A 24,157-nucleotide genomic window follows, 5' to 3' on the forward strand; every position below is an offset into this window, starting at 1 on the left:
GAAGTGAGCGCCAAAAACCGGAAGTGAGGTCAACGATCATTTACGACTCTAGAAATAAATTACAACTGCGCATATTTTACTTTACAGTCACATAACGGTCAAATAATGATTTCCCCTTATACAAATACATTTCAGTTGTACGTTACCTGCTTTTATACTGTTTACAATGTTTTGATGTGGTGTCCACGATTGTGGGTTTCATACAGGTCTTATTGTGCTCCTTGTAATTTTTTGTATTTATTTATTTTTAGTAAGAAAGAGGAAAGTACAAACAAGTGTTCGTAGTTGATTTAGATATTAAATAAGTTGTTTTAAAATGGAATCATAATTATAATACCGACCGTTTAACGTGCGTTTTAACGGTCAGTTTAAACATCCGTTACTTTCAGTGGTTACCACGGGCAACGCCACTCGTCAACTAGCCTCTCCGCCAATCACAGAGGGGGGTATTGCAAACGAGCCAATCAGAGGCGTCGATCCGAACAATCGTCCGCTCCGCAGAGATTTATTCCGGAAGCGTGGAGCCGACTAGTAGCGCGGGGCACAATGAACGACATTTTAGCTTTTTAAGTGTTAGTTTGTTTGTTGTAACGTCTCCGAAGAATGAAAACCCGGGATTCACCTTCGCCGGTTCACGTGCACGTACCGGAGACGACCCCTGTGCACCTACACATGAGGAGGAGTCCCAGCAGGACCCCGCAGGTTACTGTGACTAGTTTATTAAACTGGAATTAATGTTTAACGTTTGAACAAAAAAGGTCTCTAACGGTGCTTTATTTTTTGTTTTGTAGCCAATGTGTGAACATCACAGTGGTGGAAGAAGTACTCAGATGTTGTACTCAAATATAAGCAATATCTTAATAAATTAAGTTCTGCCTTCAAATTTATACTTGCGTTAAAGTTCAAAGTCAATAAAATATTGATGAAAAAGTGTCACTTTTAATATTGCAGGTACAAATGTAGCTAATTGTTTTAGTTTATATATTCTGCCGAGTAGATTGTGAGATCAATACAGTTTTATCTTAATATATAATTACATTAATTTGTTTATTATTATTACGAATCTGCAAAGTAGCCAACGTTATTTAATATAGTGCTATAGCAAATACAGTATTTCTCTCCGAGTTGTAGTGGAGTAGAAGTATAGAGTGACAGTAAATGAAAATACTTTATATTAGGTACAAACATGATAATATTTTCGTTGCTACTTTCCACCACTGGAAATCACCTTACTGGTTTGTTAGTTTCTTTATAGTAAGTTTTAATTTCACTAAGCAGACTAAATGGTCACTTCATTATCCAGTTTTATATGTTTTTGATTGCAGAATAGGACAAAAGATGCCCAGGTGAGGGGAGATGGAGGGAGGCCAAAGGTGCGGACGCCGTGGATTCCTCCAGGAAGACTCTCCTGCAGAAGAGACGTGGACTCGTACAAGTTTCAGGTCTTTCAACAGTTTTTATGTCTCACTGCAAGGCTTTCAGCTAGAGATAAATAATAATATATATGCTGGAAAAAGAACACAATTGGAGAGAATTTGCACTGAATATATCCTTTTCTTTTTAACAAAAATATTGTCTGCCCCCCTGGTTTGATTGCAGATTCTGCAGATATGTATTGATTATTTCACAGCCCTGTCACATATTTCGCATTTGAGTTCTGTTTGTTTGTGTTTTGTGATCAGAGAAGCAGAGCGGAGCGTCGATCAGAAAGTGGAGTCGGACGTCAACGCGATGACGAGGAGCGGGAAGAAGAGCTTGCTGCAGTGTCCAAAAACCTCAGTGTCCTCCTCAGAGAGCAAGAGAGCATGCGCCATCTACAGAAGTAAGAGTCTCAAAATACAGCATTACGCTGATCTCTCATATTCAAAGGAAACACACACAATTAATAGTGTTGAAAACAAATAATAGTTCAGTACTTTTTATTTCTAAGGACATTTTGTAGACATTAGACAGAAGCTTTTAGTAGACATTTAAAGTAGACATATTGTATCACATCTTATTGTATTGTACAGTATCTTATCATATCTTACCTAATCATATCGTATCTTATTTGCTTCCAGGTCGCATTCTCGAGGTCAACACAGAGAGACAGATGTGCTTCTGAGGGCGCTCGTAGAAACAGAAATCGACGGTGTAGCAGTAGCCAATCAGCTGACAGCCCTGAAGGAAATCATTGACAGACTTGCTATGGTAAATCTGGAGGTGGAATGGATGGATGAATGAATGGATGGATGAATGAATGGAGGAGGGCTTCTTTTGCTGCCCATGATCCTGTTTTTATTAAGCTTCGTTTTCTGTTTTTTTTTCAGGACAAGCGGCTGTCAAAGTTGCATGCAGCGTCACTGGGACGGCAGCAGGAGTTGCTGCTGGAGAAGATTGAGATGTTTGACAACACGAATCAGAGCCTTCGAGAGCTTCTCAGAGAGTGGAGTGAATATGAGGTACAGGAGGCAGAAGGAACAAATCAAGGAGAATCAAATGTCAATAATTCTCTCCTGACTGTGATTTGCATGCTGTGTTGTGTGTCCTCAGAGAGACTCTTTTGTGTGGTCGGAACAGAAAGACGCCCTAAAGAAGAGATGTACTGACAGTGAAGCAGAGAACATTGTAAGTAATTATTGCCTGGTCACATGAGGCCCGTTATCATCAGCCACTGGACATCTGAGGAGACGCTTCTTGTTTTTCTTTTCCTCTTCCAGCGACTCTCGGCTAAACTCACCAGCAAAGAGAAGGAGGCCTCGAAGCTTGCTCTGCATTTGGACTTTGAAAAGGTTTGAAACTTACCGTCAGATGAGTGCTGATGCTGCTGCTGCACCGGTTCACGAAAAACATGTACACAGGGTTGTATTCTGTCGTGGAAAAAGGTTGATATCTGTCACAGTGAGGTTCTTCTCAGAGTCAGTGTTTTACTGCAGTAGATGGAGCAGAGAAATGTGCTGCTGTGCTCGCTGTCAGACAGGTCTCTCTGACGGGGAGCTGAAGCCGTTATCTATATTCTCTTCAAAGCCACAAGACTCCATTGACTAAAACATTACATTTTCCTCCAAACATCACTTTCCAGGTTCAGGTGTTCACAAATAGAAAAACTCTCTTTCATGGCAGGACAACGTGAAGACGACGGAGGAGCTTTCAAGAGTCCTGCAGTCGACCCGCGGCCATCTGGAATCTGAGCTGAACAGAACAGAAGCAGAAAAAGTCCATCTGGCGGCTCAGTTTCAGGTCTGTAAACGTAAAATACGATAAAATGCACGCTTGAGCTGTCAGACGTTGACCGGTCGTTTCCATCGGGTGCTGCTGTCGGGGTTAGAAGGAGACACATTCCAGCTTCACTACACGACCAGTCAGTGTTACCAAATCAGCAGCCAGCATGGTAATACTGTAGAGATGTTACATATAATGACGTATTTTATACTTTCACATTGCCTCTGATTAGAAAAAACACTCATTTCCTGTCTCTGAAACCGGCTCTGAAACCGCTGCAGCAGATCAGAAGCAGGTTTACACAAATGAGGAATTCGCCTTGATGTTTTGGTGCATAACGAAAAAACATATTAAGAGAAAATAAAAGATAAAAGCAAGTAATGCAACAGTCAAGAAACATAAATATAATCGTAAAGATTGACAATAAAGATATTATGAGAAAATATGTGCATTCATTTTTTTTTTTTTAAATGATGCTGCTCAGTTTTGTGCAGGAATGTGCAAAAAAACAGTAAGTACAGTAGCTGTAGTCAAAAAAATTGTCAAAGCGTTCTCAAACAACTCTTGCTGCATTATCCACCGTTTGCATTACTAAATTAACTACTTGCATCGACACTTCATTGCTAATGGGTGGCTGCAGCTCAGTGGTCGTCTTGAAACCACAATGTAGCCGGTTCAATCCCTGGTCTCCCCTTAGTTTGCATGTTGAAGTGTCCTTGATCAAGACACTGGGGATCAAGACCCAGTTGCTCCCCTGGGGTAAAATGCAGAGAATACATTTCCCCACTGTGGGACTAATAAGCGATTCATTATTATTATTATTAATCCTGGAAGTAGCATATGAAGCAATATATTGGCAAAGTGACGGTTATAGGGAACTAAAAGATACATCATTATTTTCATGTTCTATGCAGCAGGATTGCACCAACTGATTAATGAAATAATAAAATCTTCTTGCTATTGTTTGCTCATATCGCGTGTTACCTGGTCTTTCAGGATGTGGCCCGTCTGAAACCGGTGTTAAAGCAGCAAATAATGGACTTTTTTATCTTTAAAAGTTTTACCACACAGTACAATTCCTGCGTTGAACCTATTTCTTAATTGAAAGTATGTATTAGTCAGGAAAATGTATTAAAAGTAAAAATAAACTGAATGAAATTCATAATTTTTCAAGTAATTAAAAGGAAAAGCAGCTAATCTCACACTTGTTCGGCTGAAAACATAAATTATTTTGTTATCTTTGCAGGAAAAAAGACTTAAACTATAACTTGCTTAATTAATTAAAAAGGGTATTGACTAATTGTTTCAGTTGTATTTATATAAACTTATATAAAATGTATAATAAATCATATTTTAGAAGCTCTTTGTATGTTTTTTTTGTGTTTTCATAGTAAAGTAGAATCTTTACCACTGAAATGTAGTAGAGTAGAAGTACAGAAAGTGGCATGAAAAAAAAAATACTCCAGTACCTTAAATGTGTACTTGGTTCCATTCCACCTTTGAAACCGGATGTGTGGAGCAGAAGATGCAGCAGAGCCACGAGCAGCAGCAGGAGGAGCTGCAGGCTCTGCAGGAGGAGCTGCAGGCTCTGAGGCAGCGGAGGGAGGAAGAGGAGGAGGGGCGGCACAACCAGGAGGCGCTGGCCCTGCTGACCCAGCAGGCCGAGCAAGCCCAAGAGTCCACCAGGCAGCTCGCGGCAAAACTGCAGGAGACGGTCGGTGTTTAGAAGTAATTCAGGTCCACATCACAATGTCTGATGTGTGTGATGGGCAGAGATTTGTCCTTTTATTCAGAGTGCCGGTTCTTTGGGTACGATCCACAGATCCTGCATGTTCAGAAGTCTCATCCACTTTCTCCAAATTATAAGCATATTCCAGCTGTGAAATAATGTGACAGGCTAAATAATGATGAGAACATTGTCTTCTTTGTTCAAGGAGTCCAAGTTGGCTCAGACTCTGTCCACATCCAGCGACTGGTGCCTCCGCCACTCTAGAGGGAAGCTGGAGGAGGACATTTCTGCTCTCAAGCTGTGAGTAAACGTAAAACATCACGATGTATAAAGCCCAAAAATATTTTCACATTTACATTTTCACTTATTTATTATATTCACTTTTTATTTATTATTTATAATGCTGCATCTGCGTCAGTTTTTTATCTATTTGAGAGAAAATGTATGTATTTATAATTACCTTGTTTTTAAAAAGTCAGACGTTATAAAAATATGGTTCCAATTCTTAAATACTGTAACTTACTTAGTCATTTCAGAATATAATGTATCAAGAGTGTCAGAAAAAAAACATATTTTCGAAGATATCCCATTTGAAAAGTTTGCAGTGTAACAGCCTAGAGAAGTGACATGAAGCTATATTTTTACTAATGTGGAAAACATATAGTTGTAGGGACTGTGCCGATGGCATAACTCAAGCTTTACGTTGCTGCTTTCGTCACAGTCAGGTGACCGAGCTGAACTCTCAGCTTCATTCAGCGGAGGGGAGGAGTCACGCTGAGATGGAGGAGCTCCGGGATCATCTTCATCACCTCAGCACTGAAAACACCTCCACAAAGCTGGACAACCAAAGACTCAGGGTATCTTTTTAAAAAAAAAAAAAAAAAAAAAACGTTCAAACCGATTCCACAAAATGTGGTATGTAGGCACAGGAGTTTCAGAGATTATATGCTTAAATAATGTGCCTCAAAGTCATGGAAAAGTCTTGTAAATGAATTGATAAAGATGTGTCAGTACCGTAGTTCCTTTTCATGGACATTTGTTATATCAAAGTGCAGTGTTGTCTACTCTACATTATGATCGTTGAGTGTTTATGTGTGTTCATTTGGTTTGTTGGATTTATTTTGCAGCTCTTAAGTAAACATTTTAAACAAAAGTATGACAGAAAATATTCTTACATCTTATTTGATCTCCAAAGGAAGTGTGTTTCTGTGTCATTTCTCTAAAAACCTACATCATCTTCAGGGTCAGCTGACGTCCTCCTCCGAGAAGCTCTGCGATCTGCAGTCTGAAGCTCGTCGGCTGAAATCGTCAATCAAAAAGCACGAAAGCCTGGCAGAGAAATACAAGAAGAAGGTACAGTCACACTCTCAGAAGACAGTTCTTCAGGTCAAACCTCCTTTCTCCGGATGTGAAGGTTTGTGATTTCCTTTATTTGTTGGAGAAAATTCTCCCACTTCTTTGGATAATAAACTCTTTAAAAAGCTCTTTGGAACATCTGATGTTCTTATAGAACACGATGCATTGATGGATATTACATTTAAAATGCAACACACACATTAATGTAGCAATAATATTAATCCAGAAACATCAGCTATGCTATTAAAACAGTCAGAGAAAATGTTACTGCACCATCAATAATTATACTTGACAGTATTTAAAGTGCATTGTGTGATATTACAAATATACTTTTACATAAGTACGCTTTAGATTTTTTTTTTTCCATGCTTTTACTTGATGCAGGGCTTTTCCTTGTTGTGGAGTATATATTTTTACAGTGTGGTATTAGTACTTCTACTGCAGTAAAGTATCTGAATACTTCTTCCACTACTGTGTGTTTGCAAAGTGGATGTAAAGACAAACTGGTTTCTGCAAACACTCCCTGGGAGGTTTGAAAACAAATCACACACACAAAAAACCCACAAAGATCTAATCTCACAGAGTGTTTGCTGTGTTGGTCGTGATGTCACTCTCCTCTGCCAAGGTCCGGCAGGTCCGTCTGGAGTCGGAGGAGCACTGCCTGAAGCTGGAGGTGACGCAGGAGGAGGCGCGGGAGGCGAAGGTGACCCTGCAGAGGGAGGCGGAGCAGGTGAGGTGGGAGCTGCTGGGTCGGCTCCGGGAGCTGGAGGCCCTGCCCGACCGGCTGAGGAGGGCGGAGCAGCAGCTCCAAGGCGCCCAACAGGAGGCCGACGCCCACGAGAGGAGGAGCGTGGAGCACAACGCGGCCCTCAGCGAAGTCAGACACAAGGTACTTAGCTTTTGAAGTTGGGAGGGGAAGCAAATAGAAGCAATCACAATCATTACTTTGTTGGTTTGTTGAAATCAAAGGTTTTAAACTAAAGTCACAGGATCTGGAGAGTTATAGAGCTTTTTAAAGGGAAACTTCTATATTTGTCTCTTCTTTGTTTATGAGTGACTAATGGAGACAACCGTTTTTGGAACTTGGTTGATGGTGAACTTAATCGCTTTATGCGACTCCTCTACGTTAATGTTCGTCCACTGAAACTGTTTACCGCTCATTGTTATTGGATTTCTATCATAACCGATGGCGAATGTGTTCCTTCACAGGTGGAACAGCAAGGCACTCAGCTGGAGACGTTTCAGCAGAGGAACCTGCTGCTGCAGGAGGAAAACAATGTTCTAATGGAGAAAATACACAACTTAGAGAGGTACAGACACAGAGAGACACTGATACAGAAGGTCAGTGCACCTCTTCCTACAGGAGCATGACACGGACTACTTCGTTGTTTAGCCTCTTTTTGTTGTTTTGTGTCTCTTTGTCGGTGCTTTTAGTCTCTTCGTAGTTGTTTTGAGTCTCTTTGTAGTTGTTTTGTGTCTCTTCCTGGTTGCTACGTGTCTCTTTGAGTGACATTTTGTCGGTGAAGCCCAAAGGAAACTATCTTTGAATTACAATATACACATTTCGAGGCTACAATGAACACAAAACACAGTTTCTATATATTTGTCCAAACTGCAGCTGTAGTTGTTTGTGTTGTTTGTTGCAGGAGGCTGGAGGATATGAGGGTGGAAAACAAAGGGATATCTCAGGCTCTCCCATCGAAGGAGGCCATGATCCGCAGCGTCCAGCAGCAGCTGGAGGAGAAGACGCGCGAATGCAGTGTCGTGTCCAGACAGCTGCAGCAAGCTCTGGACGACGCACAGAGACAGGTTGGGACTTTCTGTTCAGTCATTTCTTTTACCGTGATGTCACATGACAACTTTAGTGTTTGATGCTTTACACACATTTGGACTCCTCGCCTACAGTATGTGCTGCTTCTAGTTCTTCAGTGCAGTTAAAAAATTATTATTGAAATTATTGCTTTTCTGACGTTTTAGTGAGAGTTTTGCAGAAGTAAAAATGTGGATACTGAAGGCAAATTGCTGGCCAGCTGGCTGGCTGAGCTGGTATTGGGCGAAGCGGTTAATATAAGAGTAATGACAGACAACGTCACAGCCAAGAGGGATTCCTCAGGTTCCCGAGAGCTCAACACAAACACACGAGAAGAAAAGTCAGGATTCTCTTTTGCTCTTCAAATAACTTTTTATCGCAACTTTCATCCACAAACTGCAGATTGAAGTGCCAACGATAAGAGTCAATAAAAACACGTCTACAGTGCTCAGATCTAAAAGTAGAATTATTATAAATAATTGTATTTAAAAGCTATATATATCTATAAACTTAAATATAATATTGAATTAGCTTACCCAGGAAATGCCTGTTTTGTTACTTTATACGTGGTGAGGAAAACTTGAACTCAACAGGCTTTCCTTCCTGCAGGTGGACGGCAGCATGCAGAGGGTTTTGGTCAAAGAGAGAGCGTCTCAGTCAAAAGCCTTGGACCTGCAGAGCCAGCTGAGCCGAGCCCAAACGGAGCAGAGTCAGCTCCAGCGAAGCAAGGAGGAGGTACGTTGTGATGTCTGTTTTTTTCGTAATTTTTTTTTTTATGTTGGACACAAACTTTTGGTTCTCATCTGTTGTTTCCCTTCAGATGGAGCGTCGTTTCCAGAGTCAGCTGCAGAACATGAAGGACAGGCTGGAGCAGTCGGACTCCACAAACCGCAGTCTGCAGAACTACGTTGACTTTCTCAAAACCTCATACGTGTTTGGTGACTCTTTGCTTACAAGCTGACCAGCATTCCTCCATTCCCAAAGCATCGCAGCAGATTTAAATTACATTTATTGACTGCTATTTTTGACATACTATATATGACATTAATAAAAACGTCAACATTATAGTTGCCTGAAATTGATTTATATCCTATTTTATAAATAATTTCCTGCATAACTCTTGATTCTGATTCAGCTTTTTTTTTTCAAATCCTCCATATTTCATGTCAATTCAAAAATGCTTTCACCTTTTGACAAATGTATTTCCGTGGTTCTAATAAAACGCATGATAAATGCTCTAGTTTGAATTCCTGTGAATAATATTGAAAGGCAGTCTCATATTTGATTTCTGTTTGAATTAGAAATATTGCCTAAATTAAATCTACATGTAAAATATATATATATATATATATATATATATATATATGTATATGTATATATATGTGTATATATATGTATATGTATATATATGTATATGTATGTGTATATATATATATATATATGTATATGTATGTGTATATATATATATATATATATATATATATATATATATATATATATATATATATATATATATTGTGTGTGTACTGTAATACTTTGGTGTTCGCGGTTGAGCCACCGGGGTCATACATATTTTAGCTTTAATCGACACGAAATGTTATTTATTGAATAAGTAAGTGACGCGTCCAACCGGAAGTATCGCGTCGGCAAGCGACGGTCTGTTTCTCGTCGGACTGTATTTTATGTGACCACATCCGGCGGTTATTCAAAAACTTAGCCCGACGCTAGCTGTAGTTTGTTGTTTTTGTCGAGATGCCGGTTGAGAATCCAAGATGGGAAACTTTAGAGGCTTTAAAGAACTCTCCGAAGGGACAAATCAAATTCGACCCGTATTGGTCCGAGCGGGGCGAGGTGAGTTCATTTAGAGACTGAAGGTTATCATATAACGTTAACTAATAGAGAGATATATCCTGTCCGCCAGGCCGGGTTATAGCTTACTACACGAATACGTGACCCCTTTTAACCGTTTGTTTCCCCCAGTCCAGGCTGTTAAATTAGTTAAATTAACCTAGTCATCTTCATCACTGACGCTCATTAACCAACGTGGTTTTATCACTGTGTGTGTGTGTGTGTGTGTGTGTGTGTGTGTGTGTGTGTGTGTGTGTGTGTGTGTGTACTATCGTTCCTCTATATGTTTTATTTGATGCTGTTAGTTTGTAGAAAGTCTTCTTTACAAACGGATGTTATTTTGCATGAAGGGTTTGTTTTGTTGATTATAACCAGTTGAAGTGAAGCCTGAATCTGAGTCAACTCAAGGTTTTCATCCGTTTCCTTCAGGATATTTTGGCCGGCTGTACAGAGGACCTCAGCCTGTCTTCTCAGTCCGGGGTCATACTGGAGCGCCTCGCCTCTTTTCCCCTGCAGAAGTCCTGCTTCCTGGGCTCCAGCCCCGGCCTCTACGATGAGAACTCAGCCTCGCTTTCCACCTCGGGATCCGTCTCCGACCTCAACGGCAGGCACTGCACTCTGTCCTCAGCCCCATCGCTGACCACCGAGCGCGAGCAGGCAAGTCCGTCCGTCCTGTGACCTTTTCTGTGGTTCTGTACGTGAAGCGCACGGTTTTCTGATTGGGTGAAGGAAGAGGTCACAGAGTAACTTGTGTGTGATTTACCAAAGTTTTTCAGAGCTCATTCAGAGAGCAAACCCTGCGAAAAACAAATTCTTGTTTTTGTACGACTAGATTGCTTTCAGGAAAGTAAACTGCAAACTAAAATGTAATGTAAAGTTAGAATTACTATTCTAAAACAGACATTTTAATTCCATTGAGATTGGAAAAACTGTCAAAAACCCTCATGTTGTTTTTGTTTTTTTCAAGGGAATATTTAACTGGATGTTGTGCTTCCTTCTGTAAAATAAATGTTTTATCACTTCTGTGACTCAGCTTTAACTCTTATTTCACCTCCCTGTCTGTATTTCTGACACTTCTCTTCTCTTAATGGGCTGCAGGCCACTAGTGATGAGGTAAAGGATGAAGGTCCGGAAGAAGATGTCAGCAAAGTTCACAGTTCTGCGTCACTACCGGCCCTTTCCCTGCTGTCGCCCAAAGCCATGGAAACGGCCGGGCGCATCATTAAATTTGAGAAGGAACAACGAGAAAAGGCCCAGGTCAGACACGATGGCTCTTAAGATGGCTCTTAAGTATAACCTGAAGATGATTAGTACGAATGTTTATGTTGAAAATAAATGCAAATAAACACAAAAATATATTTTCAAAGGTGTCTATTTAAATACTTTTCCCCCGTGCAAAAGTAGTTAGTTATTGTACGCTTGTTTTTATGAATATTTATGTATTATTTAATCATTCCATATGGCTAGTTTAGCTTTTCTTCCTTTTGAGTTATTTATGATTTATTTGTGTTTTTATATAAGCTTTCATGTTCCAGTATATTGATTCATATATAATGTTGGACTCTTAGACTTTGTTGCTTGTGAAGCTTCTTTTAAACCTTCTTTGTCCTCCATTTTCTCAGATGGCGCTCCAGCGGCGGCAGGAGGTGCAAGAGAGGCTGGTGGCCGCAGTGGCGAGCTCTGAGTCGGAGCAGCTGAAGCGCTTCGAGGAGTTCATGGAGCTGAAGCAGAGGCAGGAGTTCCAGAGCATGAGGGACATGATGGACAGAGAGTAAGACGATCAAGGCGAGATCGAACGCCATCTTGGCGGCATCTCGCATGTTATTCATGTGCCGGGGTTTTCCTCTTTCTGTCCTGTAGAACCAAAGAGAGCATCGGGCGTCAGGAGAAGCTGAAGGAGGAGCAGCGGCACAGAATGAAGGTGTGAATTCCACCACGGTCACATGACTTCACGTTAGTCTATAGAGGAACTCCACCACGGTCACATGACTTCACGTTAGTCTATAGAGGAACTCCACCACGGTCACATGACTTCATGTTAGTCTATAGAGGAACTCCACCACGGTCACATGATGACATTAGCCACACAATTGTATTCTGCAACATCCACCTGAACTCGCGTCTCCTGTTTTGGCGGCATGTTTTTTGTTTGTATTTGTGCGATATAAACACACGTTTTCATCCCCCGGTGTCAGATCCTCAACCTGCGCCTGCGGGAGGCGGAGCAGCAGCGCCTGCGGGAGGCGGAGCACGAGCGGCAGCGGCAGACAGACGGCCGTGAGCGTCTGCGCAACCTCAACACTATCCAGGAGGAGATTCTGCAGCTTAACCAGCTGCTGGAGCCGTCCACCCAGACCAGGACAGAGCTCTCGTCGGCCAGCCTCAGCTCCTACTGCATCCGTGGGAACCAGCTGTGCTCCCAGCTGTCGGAGGTGGTTCGGAAGACGGCGGAGGTCAGTCTGAGTTATAAGACGATCTCAGTTTATTGCAACGTGTCAGGGATCAGTAGGAACAACATTGTTCTCAGTTAGGACGGGTTGTCAACAAACTTTTTTAAAAGAGAGCATTTTATATTATCACCAAAACGTTTCATAAAAGTCCATCACAGTTTTCTCTGCTCAGGTTTGAGCCATGAGACTCCACAGATATTTAAATCATAAAACGCCAAATCCTCACATTTGAGAAGCTGATAAATATATAATAATAAGTGACTAATTGTTTAAGTGTCTTTGTAACATTCAAGTTAACGTTTTATGTCGGGCTGGGCGGTATACTGGTTCAACCGGTATACCGGTTTCAAATTTCCATACGGTAGGAATTTTTCATATACCAGTGCATAGCCGTGACAACTGTTGTCGCTCTTCGGCAGGCAGCAAATTATATTGTTTACCACTGCCCGCTGAGGGCGCAGCGGTCGGAGCTACTTGTTTTATGTGTTTCGAGATGGAGTCATGGTCCACGCCCACTCTCACAACAAGAAGAAACTCCGTCGCAATATAAAAAAAAAACGTAAAAGAGTGATGCAGGAGGAACAATGAGAGACCAGAGATGCACCAATACAACTAGACACATATGCAACGCTGATTACTGTGTGGTATTTGTTGTAAATGTACGTTGGTACATAGAGGGTGATAAGAAGCTGAACATGGATGGACTTAGGACCCAGGGGAATGTAGGTGAAAAAACAGGGAGAGACAGAACAGAAGACAGCCACACAAACAGCTGTTCACCGGTTGCTGGCCAGTTGCAAGCGAATTGGCCAGTGAGCGGTGCCAGCGGTCCTTTTCGGCGTCAATGAATGAATGTGTTTACTCTGGAAAAAATACTGCGAAACCGCCAGAATCTTGCAAAATACTGTATTAATTTTTGGCCATACCGCCCAGCCCTAGTTTCATGTACAAAATGGTAGTATAAGAAAACTACCATTGACCACTCAAGGTATTTATACTTTAAAAAGAAAGTACCTGAACAATCTCAACTTCTCTAAAGATATTTAATAAGTTAGGTGGACTTTTGGGAAAATGTATTTTAACTGATGCACAAGATATCTGGAAAGTATTTAATTCATGTATACATCTATACATGTTTTTCTTCCAGGGAGAGTTCCCCAGCGTGGATGACATGACGGTGGCCGAGCGAGCCCTCCACGAGATGAGGGCGCTGATCCGGATGATGCAGGAGGATGTCGCCAAGGCCCAGGACAAGAAGAAGAGGGATGAGGAAGAGGAGGAGCAGTGCCGGAAGCAGCAGGTGCTGCAGGCGCAGCAGGAGGCACAGAAGAAGGCAGTGGAGTCGGCCAAAGAGAAGGCCAAGAGGAAAGGTGAGGGAGTATTTAATCTATCTATATTTAAGATATTGATACCTATATTTAAGATATAAATACCGGTATCTATATTATAAGCCTTCGTCCGCCAACAGGTCTGCAGAACAGTGCTGAAGACGGAACGCTAAAGTGGTACCAGGAGCTGCAGGAGTCGGCTGCTCGCTGTGCGCAAGCATTCGAGCAGCTGAACGCCGCTAAAGACACCCAGGTGTGTTTGTGTGTGTGTGTGTTGTTCATATAGTCAGTCATTTTTACATTTTAAAAATACATTTTTAGAAAGAAAAAGAAGATTTAATCTGACCAGAGACCAACTTTCCCGAACTTGAGTCATCAATTCTCTGAAACGGACTGATTTAAGTCGGTACCCAACAACGTATTGACCTTGAATAACCCGTCATGATGTTCAGAATAGTGAATAGTTTAACCCTTGTTTAGTTCATTGCTCTTCCCCGGGTCTGTTTGCTCTTCCCTGGGTTTGATTGCTGTTTGATTTCTCTTCCCTGGATCTGAAGGCGAAGAAGCTGAAGCTGGAGCTGCAGAAGGCGGCCAGCATCCCCGTCAGTCAGATCTCCAGCAACTCCGGATCGCAGCTCCGCGAGATCTTCGACCGGATCGGAAAGCTGCTGGCGGGAGGCAGGGTGGTGTCAGGGGGTGTGAACGTGTCCACCTCCCAGCATCCTCAGGGCCTAGACTTTGTCAGCTTCAAGCTGGCCGAGAAGTTTGTGGTGAGTTTCTTTTATTTTTTTAATGTTTTATCCAAGAAAAACTAAATGTTGGTAGATGGATATATATTTTTTTTTCTCACCCCGCTATAGAAACAAGCAGAGGAGGAGGTGGCGTCTCACCACGAGGCCGCGTTCCCGATCGCCGTGGTGGCATCCGGTGTCTGGGAGCTGCACCCTCGGGTGGGCGAGCTCATCCTCGCCCACCTACACAAGAAGTGTCCGTACGCGGTGCCGCACTACCCGCCGATGAAGGACGGCACGACGGTGGAGGATTACCAGAGGTCAGCCCCCCCCTCCCCCTCCTCTAGTTAGTAATACTTTGATTGATCACGAATAAACCTTTTTTAATCATCAGGATTCTTGGTTACCGCGTGGACGACTTTGGGGTCGAAGGTCAGGACATTTTCCTGAAGAGGATGTCTGGGATGATCCGTTTCTACGCAGCCATCATCCAGCTGAGGTGGCCTTACGGCTCCAAGCAGGGGGTAAGACACACCCATCCCAATATTTTTTTTATATATATATATATATATATATATATATATATATATATATATATATATATATATATATATATATATATATATATATATATATTTATTTAGTAAGTAACTCAATATGTGTTCTGACATTTTGTCTGCCGTAAGCAAAATGTATTTGGTTTCCTGTTTTGAGATGAAGTGCCTTTATTTTGAAGCCGAAATATGGAGTTAAAACGGAAGTCGCATAGTTCAATTAAATTTTTCAATTCAGTTTATTTTATATAGCCCAACATCACAAATACAAGTTTGCCTCGGAGGGCTTTACAATCTGTACACATGACATCCCTGTCCCGGGACCTCACATCGGATCAGGAAAAACTCCCCCAATAAAGATAGTAAAAACCCTTTCACAAGGAAAAAAAGGGGAAGAAACCTGAGGGAGAGCAACAGAGGAGGATCCCTCTCCCTGGATGGACAGAAGCAATAGATGTCATGTGGCCAGAATGAATAACGTAACAGAGTTACAGCACATTCAATGAATGTGACAGAAATTATTCATATAATGAGTAGTAGGCATGGTCATCCAGATGGCCACGATCCATTAAGCAGAAGAAAGTAGAGAGGAGGGGCATCCCAGGGGCAGTGGGAGGAGAAAGCAGGGCCATGGCAGCTGGCAGCCCTGGTTCCAGGCCGGTTCCATCAGCAGGGCCATGGCAGTAGGCAGGACCGGTTCCAGGCCCGTTGCATCAGCAGGGCCATGGTTGCATCAGCAGGGAGACCCCGGTCCTCCCCCTGGTTCCAGGCAGCCACGAATCCATGGAAAAAGAAAGTAGAGTTAGTAATATGCATTGAAGAGACAATCATTTATCCAGAAGGAGAGAAAGAAGAGGTGAAGAGGAGAGGAGGAGCGAAAGAGGAAGAGAAGGAGAGGAGGAGCTCAGTGTATCCTCAGATGTCCCCCAGCAGTCTAGGCCTATATAGGCCTATAGTGCGCCGTTTAACGGCTAAAGTTACGTTTTTTGCGGTCAATTTTGAATGGAGTGCTTACGTTGATTTTGGAATGAATAAAAGACATTTAAAAATCATCAGTCAAAGTGCAAGACCATCTGTCGGAGGCGTAAGAACTTCACCTACATATTTACTGACTTATATAAGTCAGTAAATATATTTCTAAAGGTGCTTATTGACATGACATTTTCACCAGATGTTGGTAACAACCCAAGTAATCCATACATACAAAGAAAACTCTATATATATATATATATATATATATATATATATATATATATATATATATAAAAATAAAATAATCTACTTCAGTGTCGTTCTAACCCTGTTTTGATGCTCTGTTTTTCAGCTGGCTCCTCACGGGCTGAACAACGGCTGGCGCTGGTTGGCTCAGATGCTCAACATGGAGCCGCTCGCTGACATCACGGCGACACTGCTGTTCGACTTTCTGGAGGCAAGTCGTACTTTTTACTATACTACGTCTCAAAGGTACACGTTGTACTTTTTACTGTACAATATTAGAGGTACATTTTGTCGCAGTAATATTAAACCTGAAACCTCAGATAAGAAAGTAAAACATTTTCCTGATCAGTCATTACTTGAAGTACAACTGATAATACATGCAGGACTTACTTGCAGGGTTCTTACGGTCATGTAAAACCTGGAAAAGTCATGGGTTTTTAAAATGGTTATTTCCAGGCCTGGAAAAGGCCTTGAGATAAATAAAATCCCAAAAGTTTTGGAAAAGTCATGGAAATGTGTTTTATTCATATGTTCATTTACGCTGAGTTTTAAATAATTAATACACTTTTAAAAGAAAGACGCTCAAAATATAAGCAGGCATACATACAGGCATCTATATAAATGTTTATTCTTTTAATCAAACCATTGTCTCTCATTCATTTGTCATTTAAGGTGTACTGTATGCTTTGGAATTCTCATTGTTAGTTTAAATACTACATTTTCTCACTTTTTTTATCTTTACATCAAGATTTCACAAAATGTTTGGTCATGGACATTTTGTTAAAAGTCATTGGTCAACATGTGTATGAACCCTGTACTTGTAGTGGAGTATTTCCTCCGTGTGGTACTAGTACATTGAGTATTACAGTGAAAGCAGCTGTGTGTTGAATGTGTCTCCGTGTCTGTCTCCTTCAGGTTTGTGGCAACGCGTTGATGAAACTGTATCAGAGCCAGTTCTGGAAACTCATCCTGCTCCTGAAAGAGTACTACCTCCCGAGGTACTTGCTCACTTCAAATATTTTCTTTTCTTTTGTTCACGTTTTTGTCTCCGATGTGCTCAGTGTGTCTCTCGGTGTCTCCAGGATTGAAGCGGTGACCGGCAGTGGACAGATGGGCTCCGTCATCAGGCTCAAACATTTTCTCGATGTCCGTTACTTTTATTTTTATTCATCTTCTTCTACGCTCCACATTTTAATCAGGGACTTTTTCAAAAGTACTTCTCAAAACGCATCTTTTAATATAAAAGATAAAAGGCTTATTTCAGCCTTTATTTACATCGGTGTGTTTTTTTTTTTTGTGACGAGTAAAAATGTCCAATCTGAACAATGATTACTTCATAATATAAAACATATACTTCATAATAATAAGTTAAAGCAAAATAAATCTTGTTATTTCCTTAAAACAAGTGGGCAATAAAGAAAAAGGTAGAATAAGTAAAAAAATGACTTTAATGAGTAATAAGTGACTTATTTTTACAATAAGAATGTACATTTATAAAGTGTCTTTGTTTCCCACATTCGTAGACGTCGCTGCAGAGCCGACAGATCTGTCTGCCCAAAGGTCAGCTGACCTCCATGTTCTGGGGCTCGTGATGGAGATGGAGGAGCCGCCATGTTGGATGGAGCTGAATAATGCAGGAATGGGATTTTCTCTGGATGGAGCTGAATAATGCAGGAATGGGATTTTCTCTGGATGCAATATATTCAAAATACATTCAACATCTCCGGGAGATGTCTTTTAATGGCTACAGCAAGATGGAAAAGTACTTCAACACCGTCTGTTTCTGCTTCTCCTAGTTCAGAACGTACTTCCTAACACATCATGATTTATGTGTCCAGTTTATTTCAAACGAGGCATTGCAGTAATTAAATTGGGATGTAAATGATCAGGCAGAATCCTCCAAGGGCAAAAGAAGTTCAGGATTAAAATGTTTCAACAGATTCCCTCGTTGAGTTACTTTGTGGAGGGATAGAAAAAAGAAAAGCGCTATCAAAATCACTCAATTAGTTTTGTGTTTTTATTTTAACAGTCGATGTTCAAATCTACATTTTGTTTGAGCGCTTAACTTTTTTGGCTATTTTATGTTTTTAAGGAATCCACCATGTGGAACAAAGACTTCTGGGTCAGATAAGACATTTATTATAGTCAACAGTTGGCGTTTTTCCAAAAACACACAACGATTTGATCGTTATGTTGAGACAGAAATCTGTAATTGTGGAGGTGTGAATATGTGGATTATTTACCAGAATGATCATCGTTAAACCAAATGTCTGAAATAAAACCTTGTCAGCAGTTTACTGGAAGTTTGTCATCTTTTATATTAGTTATCCTCCTTTTTGGAAAATTAGACTATTCAGAGCCCAACCAGGGTTGAAAATTAATGAGTTGGTCTTTTATTTCAGCCTCACGAAACGCAAATTTGTATTGCACATTTTTTATGCTGTGCACATTTCACCTCAACTGTTCTTTTTAAAATCATTTTTTTATTGTAATTTACTCAGAACTATTCTATTTCTATATTTTAACTGCTGTGCACCAAAACAAGGTAAATTATTTGTATGTTTTTAAGAAACATAGCAAAAAGCCTGCTTTTAATTTAAATTTAAAAAGGTTTTAAACTGATGGAAAAAAATATGACTGATTGAAAAAACTAACATGACGTGAGACGAGATGTAATGCTGCATGTTTCTAATCACAAGACAACTCCAGGTTTCCCTTATTTCTACAACTATGCACAGTTGGTTTTAATACGATTAAGTCAAGAAATGCATCTGCAGATTAATAAAGACATTCAAACTGGCCGGTCTACTTTAATTTAACCCCCAAAGAGAGCTGATGATCTTATTGATTCCTCCCTGCCAGGCTGATCCTGCATCAGTTACAGAGAAAGTCACCTGAAATAAATAAACTGATCGGAAACAAAAACCAAGGAAAACAATTCTAAATAACCTTTTTTTCTTCAGACAAAACTGATAGTATCGGCTTTAAAAATCTACTTCAATTAAATACAAATATCAACCCTTTCAATCAATTGAACTCAGTTATGCTTAATTTATCACCAATTTAAATGTTTCTCAATTAGTTTTCTCTACTTTTAATTGTTTTTACAGTCAGGAAGTTGAAAGCTAAAACTTCCATATTGATCAGGAAAAAAAAAAGGGCAAAATTAATATAGATGTTTTTTTAATATTTATAGCATTTTAATCCTTGCAGCAGAAAAATACCTGCTGAAATAAACTTCATTCAGAAAGAATCAGTGTGCGAAATTCAGGCAGTTTGTCGATGGTGAGGAAGAATATTTTTGTTAAGCATTTTTGTGACACCATTCAATCCCAGAAACGTGTACAACAAAAATACTTGTCCAGATCTGCAGGCTTTAAAGTATTAAAGGGACAATACGGCAGATATTCAGCTCGCCAGAATGAAAAATAAAACACATTTGCAGGAAATGAACAGAATCGCTGCTTTAAAGATAAACTGACTTGACTGCATTTATTGTTATTGGTTGCAGTTCTCACAGTTCACCAGCAGGGGTCAGTAAAACACCTTTAAAATGAGCCGCAGGTCTGATGGTCACAGCAGCCGCTTGGTATTCAAAAGGTCAAACGAGATATACAGCGACAGTGTTTTCACGCGTGTTCTCTTTCTCTACTTTAATGTCTGCAGGTTTAAACACCTCTTATTTCCCCGTTGCTTCTCCGTCCTTGGCAGTTTTACCGATCCGGTTTTCTCAACTCCCGGTTCGTCGTTCACTCGCGGCCCTCATGGTTGAGCGATGCCCTCTCCATGCGTCGATACCAGTGTTTGACTTTGGTGTTTTCCATCATGTCGTCAAACGCCTGCAGGCCCTCCATCACCCGCAGGACGCCAAACACCGCCTGCAGACGGAGGGGGGGGAAGTTAGAGGAAAACTATAGAAAATAAACATTTAATAGTATATGGTTTTAAGTGTTTCTCATCTGTACGGGGGCTATTAAAGGACATCTTAAGTCTCAGACATTTTAAAAACTAATAATGAATCGATTAAATCAACACGTTTTATTACTATACATTTATTATTGTATTTAATATAGACGATAATTTAATATCCTTCTACTTACGGTTTTACTACGATTACATATCTGTGTGTATATATATCAAAGCGCTGTATACAAAAGTACATTTTTTGCAATTACTGCACAGACTGTTTGATTTGAAAATGCAGTGTTTTCGTTAATTTATAAACAAGTTACATTTTTGCATAAATCTGTCGTGATCGGCTTCAGACCTGCATTGTTTATTGCGCGTTAAAAGAGTTAATTCTAAATCAATAAAATAATTACAGAACATTTGTAGTATGCGAGTGAATTCTCAGAGTTTTATCTCAAAGTAAAGTTGATCCAAAGGACAGAGCTTCAGCCAGACAGATGCGTCCTCTCACCAGGTCGGCCAGGTTGGGACGATCTCCACCCATGAACTTCCTCTTCTTGCCGATGGCTGCCACCCAGTCGTTGACGGCCTTGTAGAGGTCCTGCCTCACGTCGTCCTGCAGCTGGTACCTGTTGTACCGGAGGAGAAGGAGGAGCATTAAAAACACTTCTGAAAACACTGCATTAAACTAAACCCATTTAAACTATTTATTCTCTCACCGACTCTTCAGCCGCTTGGCGATGAGGAACATGGCCGTGGCGCCGACGTACTTGGCGAAGAATCCTTCATAAGTACCGAACTTGCCCTCACGCACGATGTAGTCGAAGGAAGCCAAAGCCTCGCCGGACGTCCGGTACACGTTGGGCGATATGAGATGCACGAGCCAATCGTCGGCCCACTGACGCCACTTCATCTCCTCTCTGAGAACAAACACATAGTTTATGTCACGTCGTTCATACAGTTGTGTTGTTTTCACAAGTGTGCAACGCCGCCTTTGGACGAGCGCGACCTTTCAAAAGAGTACGCAGATGCTAATAACAGATTTAGTCCGTCTCTGATACACAGTATTTCAAATGCAGAATGCCAGAAGTACCAGGTTGTTCTAAAGCCAGCATGCTTTTCTGGCTATTCGGACCCACAATAAATTAAAACAGAAAATCTTACTTTTAGAAATAAAATAAATAAAAACAGAAAACATTACTTTTACAATTAGAAATTAATAAAAACCGTAATTTTACAAATAGAAAAAAAAGAAAAAAAAAACCTGTATTTACAAATACAATTTAGAGGGGGGAAAAATAATACGTTTTGCAATTTTAAGTGAAATCTAAAGAATTTCAACAGATGAATAAGAACTGAAAAACATTTTAACAATTGAAGGGATAATGCTTGTAAATTCTGCCGCAATATGTCCACCGTTTGAAGAGGTGAACCAACTCTCTCTGCATATATTGTTTAAAGAGTGTAAACATCCAGGCAGGTTTATATACGTGGAGGTCAGTTACTCACATCCGACTCCAGTTAAATTTACAGAAAACACACCATTGATGACCCCAATTATCGTCATGTGACCTGCCGACTTTACTGCATGTGTCAGTGTGCAGAGGATCAGGTCTGTAACCATTAACCAGGTCCGGACTTACTTCTGCGCCCCCTTCTCGGGGTAGAGCGTTGCCGCCTCGCCCTCTCCCAGCATCACCCAGTACTTGTTGCTGTACTCCGTCACCTCCTTCCCGCGGTCGTTCACAGACTTCATCTCCGGGTAGCAGCGAAGGATGTCGGACACGCTTTTGTCCCTGGAAGACACATTTGATTGATTAAATTACTTTTAACATTTTCTAAAATGTATGAAAATAGTGAAAAATGGCCGTTATAATTTCCCACAGTCCAAAGTTACTTCTTTAAGTGTCTTTTATTAATCCAACCAACCAAATCACAAATTACCGTCACTTACAACAAAGAAAAGCAGAGAAATCTGACATTTTAGAAGCTGGAACCAGCTTTTTTTGGCATTTGTGCTTTAAACGATTTATCGATTATCAAAATAGTTGCAAATTAATTTAAACAAAAAAACTATTATCCCACAAACCTGGGACATTTAATAAAATAAATGTAAAGACACATTTTAGCTGGATTTCTGACATATTTTAATGCTTTGAGCTTCACAAACTAAATTGTACTCGCCTCCATTTATCTGGGGTGGAAATATTATAAAACAAATCCAACAAAAACTATTTGCACGGCTGAAACTATCAAAACTAAAAGATATTTGTTGTTGTTGTCCTTTATGTAGGGAGGCCACAACTTACTTGCTGATTAAATACGTCTTGAGGGAGCTGATGATGACGGACGAGTCATTCAGTTGCTGCAGAGAGAAAAGACAAAGAAAATATTATGGGGGAAATAATAAATAACAGAAAAGTGAGCAGAAAGTGGCCATATCTGGACTGAGGAGGAGTGACGTAGAGACGCCGTATTCGTCTCTGGTAGAGACATGTCAATCACCTTGTAGCCCCGCCCCTAAAGCATACCCTACTTTATGGTCTGTTTGACTCTAAATGGGCCATCATTTACTAAATGAACATGAGCCATTTTTTCATAGACTACTATACAACCAGAGGGGTCTCCCCCTAATGGTTAGCAGAGATAATGCAGCTTTAACACATGATGCATAGACTTTTATACAACCAGAGGTTTACAGGTTACTTCCTGTAAATGTGAGGTGACGTTGAAAGAAGTATTCTGGTTGTGGAAGTGTCACCAGTAGTTAAATTTAAAAAAAAAGATTTGTGTCACCTGAACCTGAGGTGAAGTCTTACCACTTCGCTATCCACCATCATGATGGGCACTTTTCTGTAGATCGACCACTTGATCTCCTTCCTCATCACCGGGTTCACCTCCACGATCTCGTACTGCAGCCCGTGGTAGTCCAGAAAGGCTCGCACCTTGCTGCAGAACGGGCAGGTCTTGTACTGATACAGGGTCAACTTCACACCTCCTCCTCTTCCTCCTGAGACCTGGAACGAGGGAGAGAGAGAAACAATGCAGGCCGAGTCTAACATACACTTATACAACATAGATTTAGACTTTATCTCTAAAAGTTCTGGGTCACCTGAACACGGAGAGCCACGGACAAAAACATATTCATTATTCAAGGAATCCTTATAAAAAATGTGCATGTATATTATAATAACAATAATACACCAGAGTGTATTTGTTTAATGCAATTGTACTTATAGTGTGAATCTGTAATGTAATATAAAGCTGTCACCAGTAGTGGAAGAAGTGCAAGCACCAACACAACAGTGTAAATACACTTTATTACAAGTCCTGCTTCCAGAATCTTAATAAGTACAAAAGGTATGAGCTTCAAATTCTACTCAAAGTACCCAAATTAAAAGTACTCATCATGCAGAATGACTAATTTAAGAATTATATTATCTTATCTTACTTGAGTTACTGAAGTATCACTTCTATGTTGAAGCCGGTTAATGTGGCGCGAAGTTGAATTACTTTACAGACTGCATGGTAACTTAACTTATAATACATAGTGTATAATATTCAACAGTATTTGAGTAAATGTACCTCGTTAAATGCCACCTTTAGTAACTAGTAACTTAATACATTTAGATGGAGTTCAGGTGACCCTGTCTGCAGACATGAAGTTAGGTAACAACGGAGCACCGGCTCACGGTGTGGCCGCGTTAGAGGCTCGGGAGAGCGGACTCACCTTGATCTTCTCCTCGGCCAGGTGCTGCTGGAGCCTGAACTTCACAGTCTGATATAAACCCAAACCTCCACCGAGCAGGACGGCGCAGCCAAGCACCCTCCCCCCTCCTCCTCCTCCCTCTCCTGTCCGCAGGGAGGTCAGAAGCTTGGACCGGTACCCTCCGGTACCGAACGCCCTCCTGGACCCGGCCAGGTAGGAAGAGACGGTACCGGACCGGCGGGCGGCTGCGGACTCCAAAATGCCACAGCCGACCTTACACAGCGCTCTGGTGCTGGCGGCCGCCATGTTGGATT

General features: G+C 40.9%; 3 protein-coding genes across 3 annotated transcripts; 2 read left to right on the top strand and 1 right to left on the bottom strand.

Moving 5' to 3' along the window:
- Nucleotides 1-603: 603 nt before the first annotated feature.
- Nucleotides 604-9,079, top strand: LOC306740003 (outer dense fiber protein 2-like; the record flags this gene model as incomplete). The annotated part of the gene is made up of 17 exons (XM_079222106.1): nt 604-702; nt 1,326-1,442; nt 1,683-1,822; nt 2,061-2,190; nt 2,310-2,441; nt 2,533-2,607; nt 2,700-2,771; nt 3,103-3,219; nt 4,724-4,915; nt 5,136-5,230; nt 5,652-5,787; nt 6,173-6,283; nt 6,912-7,175; nt 7,496-7,596; nt 7,933-8,095; nt 8,706-8,831; nt 8,917-9,079. The coding sequence occupies 17 exons, from the start codon at nt 604-606 to the stop codon at nt 9,055-9,057; spliced, it is 2,211 nt and encodes a 736-aa protein (XP_079078232.1). The 3' UTR covers nt 9,058-9,079.
- Nucleotides 9,080-9,814: 735 nt separating this feature from the next.
- On the top strand, nt 9,815-18,511 carry gle1 (GLE1 RNA export mediator). Its single transcript, XM_079221747.1, has 15 exons — nt 9,815-9,947; nt 10,374-10,618; nt 11,051-11,201; nt 11,567-11,715; nt 11,805-11,865; nt 12,140-12,397; nt 13,542-13,764; nt 13,863-13,975; nt 14,280-14,492; nt 14,583-14,773; nt 14,848-14,977; nt 16,332-16,436; nt 17,141-17,223; nt 17,308-17,371; nt 17,749-18,511. Exons 1-15 carry the CDS (start codon nt 9,849-9,851, stop codon nt 17,815-17,817), a joined length of 2,154 nt encoding a protein of 717 aa, XP_079077873.1. The 5' UTR covers nt 9,815-9,848; the 3' UTR covers nt 17,818-18,511.
- A 245-nt stretch (nt 18,512-18,756) lies between these two features.
- Nucleotides 18,757-24,149, bottom strand: ptgesl (prostaglandin E synthase 2-like; the record flags this gene model as incomplete). The annotated part of the gene is made up of 7 exons (XM_079221748.1): nt 18,757-20,103; nt 20,646-20,763; nt 20,854-21,054; nt 21,778-21,930; nt 22,444-22,499; nt 22,954-23,151; nt 23,865-24,149. 7 exons carry the CDS (start codon nt 24,147-24,149, stop codon nt 19,975-19,977), a joined length of 1,140 nt encoding a protein of 379 aa, XP_079077874.1. The 3' UTR covers nt 18,757-19,974.
- Between the last annotated feature and the right edge of the window lie 8 nt (nt 24,150-24,157).

Source organism: Taurulus bubalis (genome assembly GCF_910589615.1).
Source record: "Taurulus bubalis genome assembly, chromosome: 8".
Taxonomy (NCBI): domain Eukaryota; kingdom Metazoa; phylum Chordata; class Actinopteri; order Perciformes; family Cottidae; genus Taurulus; species Taurulus bubalis.

What these genes read in the sequence shown, in the direction of transcription:
- gle1 (XM_079221747.1), top strand. Translation starts at nt 9,849, where the DNA reads ATGCCGGTTGAGAATCCAAGATGGGAAACTTTAGAGGCTTTAAAGAAC. An exon ending in AGGGACATGATGGACAGAGA is followed by an intron (nt 11,716 to 11,804) that starts GTAAGACGATCA and finishes TCTGTCCTGTAG; the next exon opens with AACCAAAGAGAGCATCGGGC. An exon ending in ACGCCGCTAAAGACACCCAG is followed by an intron (nt 13,976 to 14,279) that starts GTGTGTTTGTGT and finishes CTGGATCTGAAG; the next exon opens with GCGAAGAAGCTGAAGCTGGA.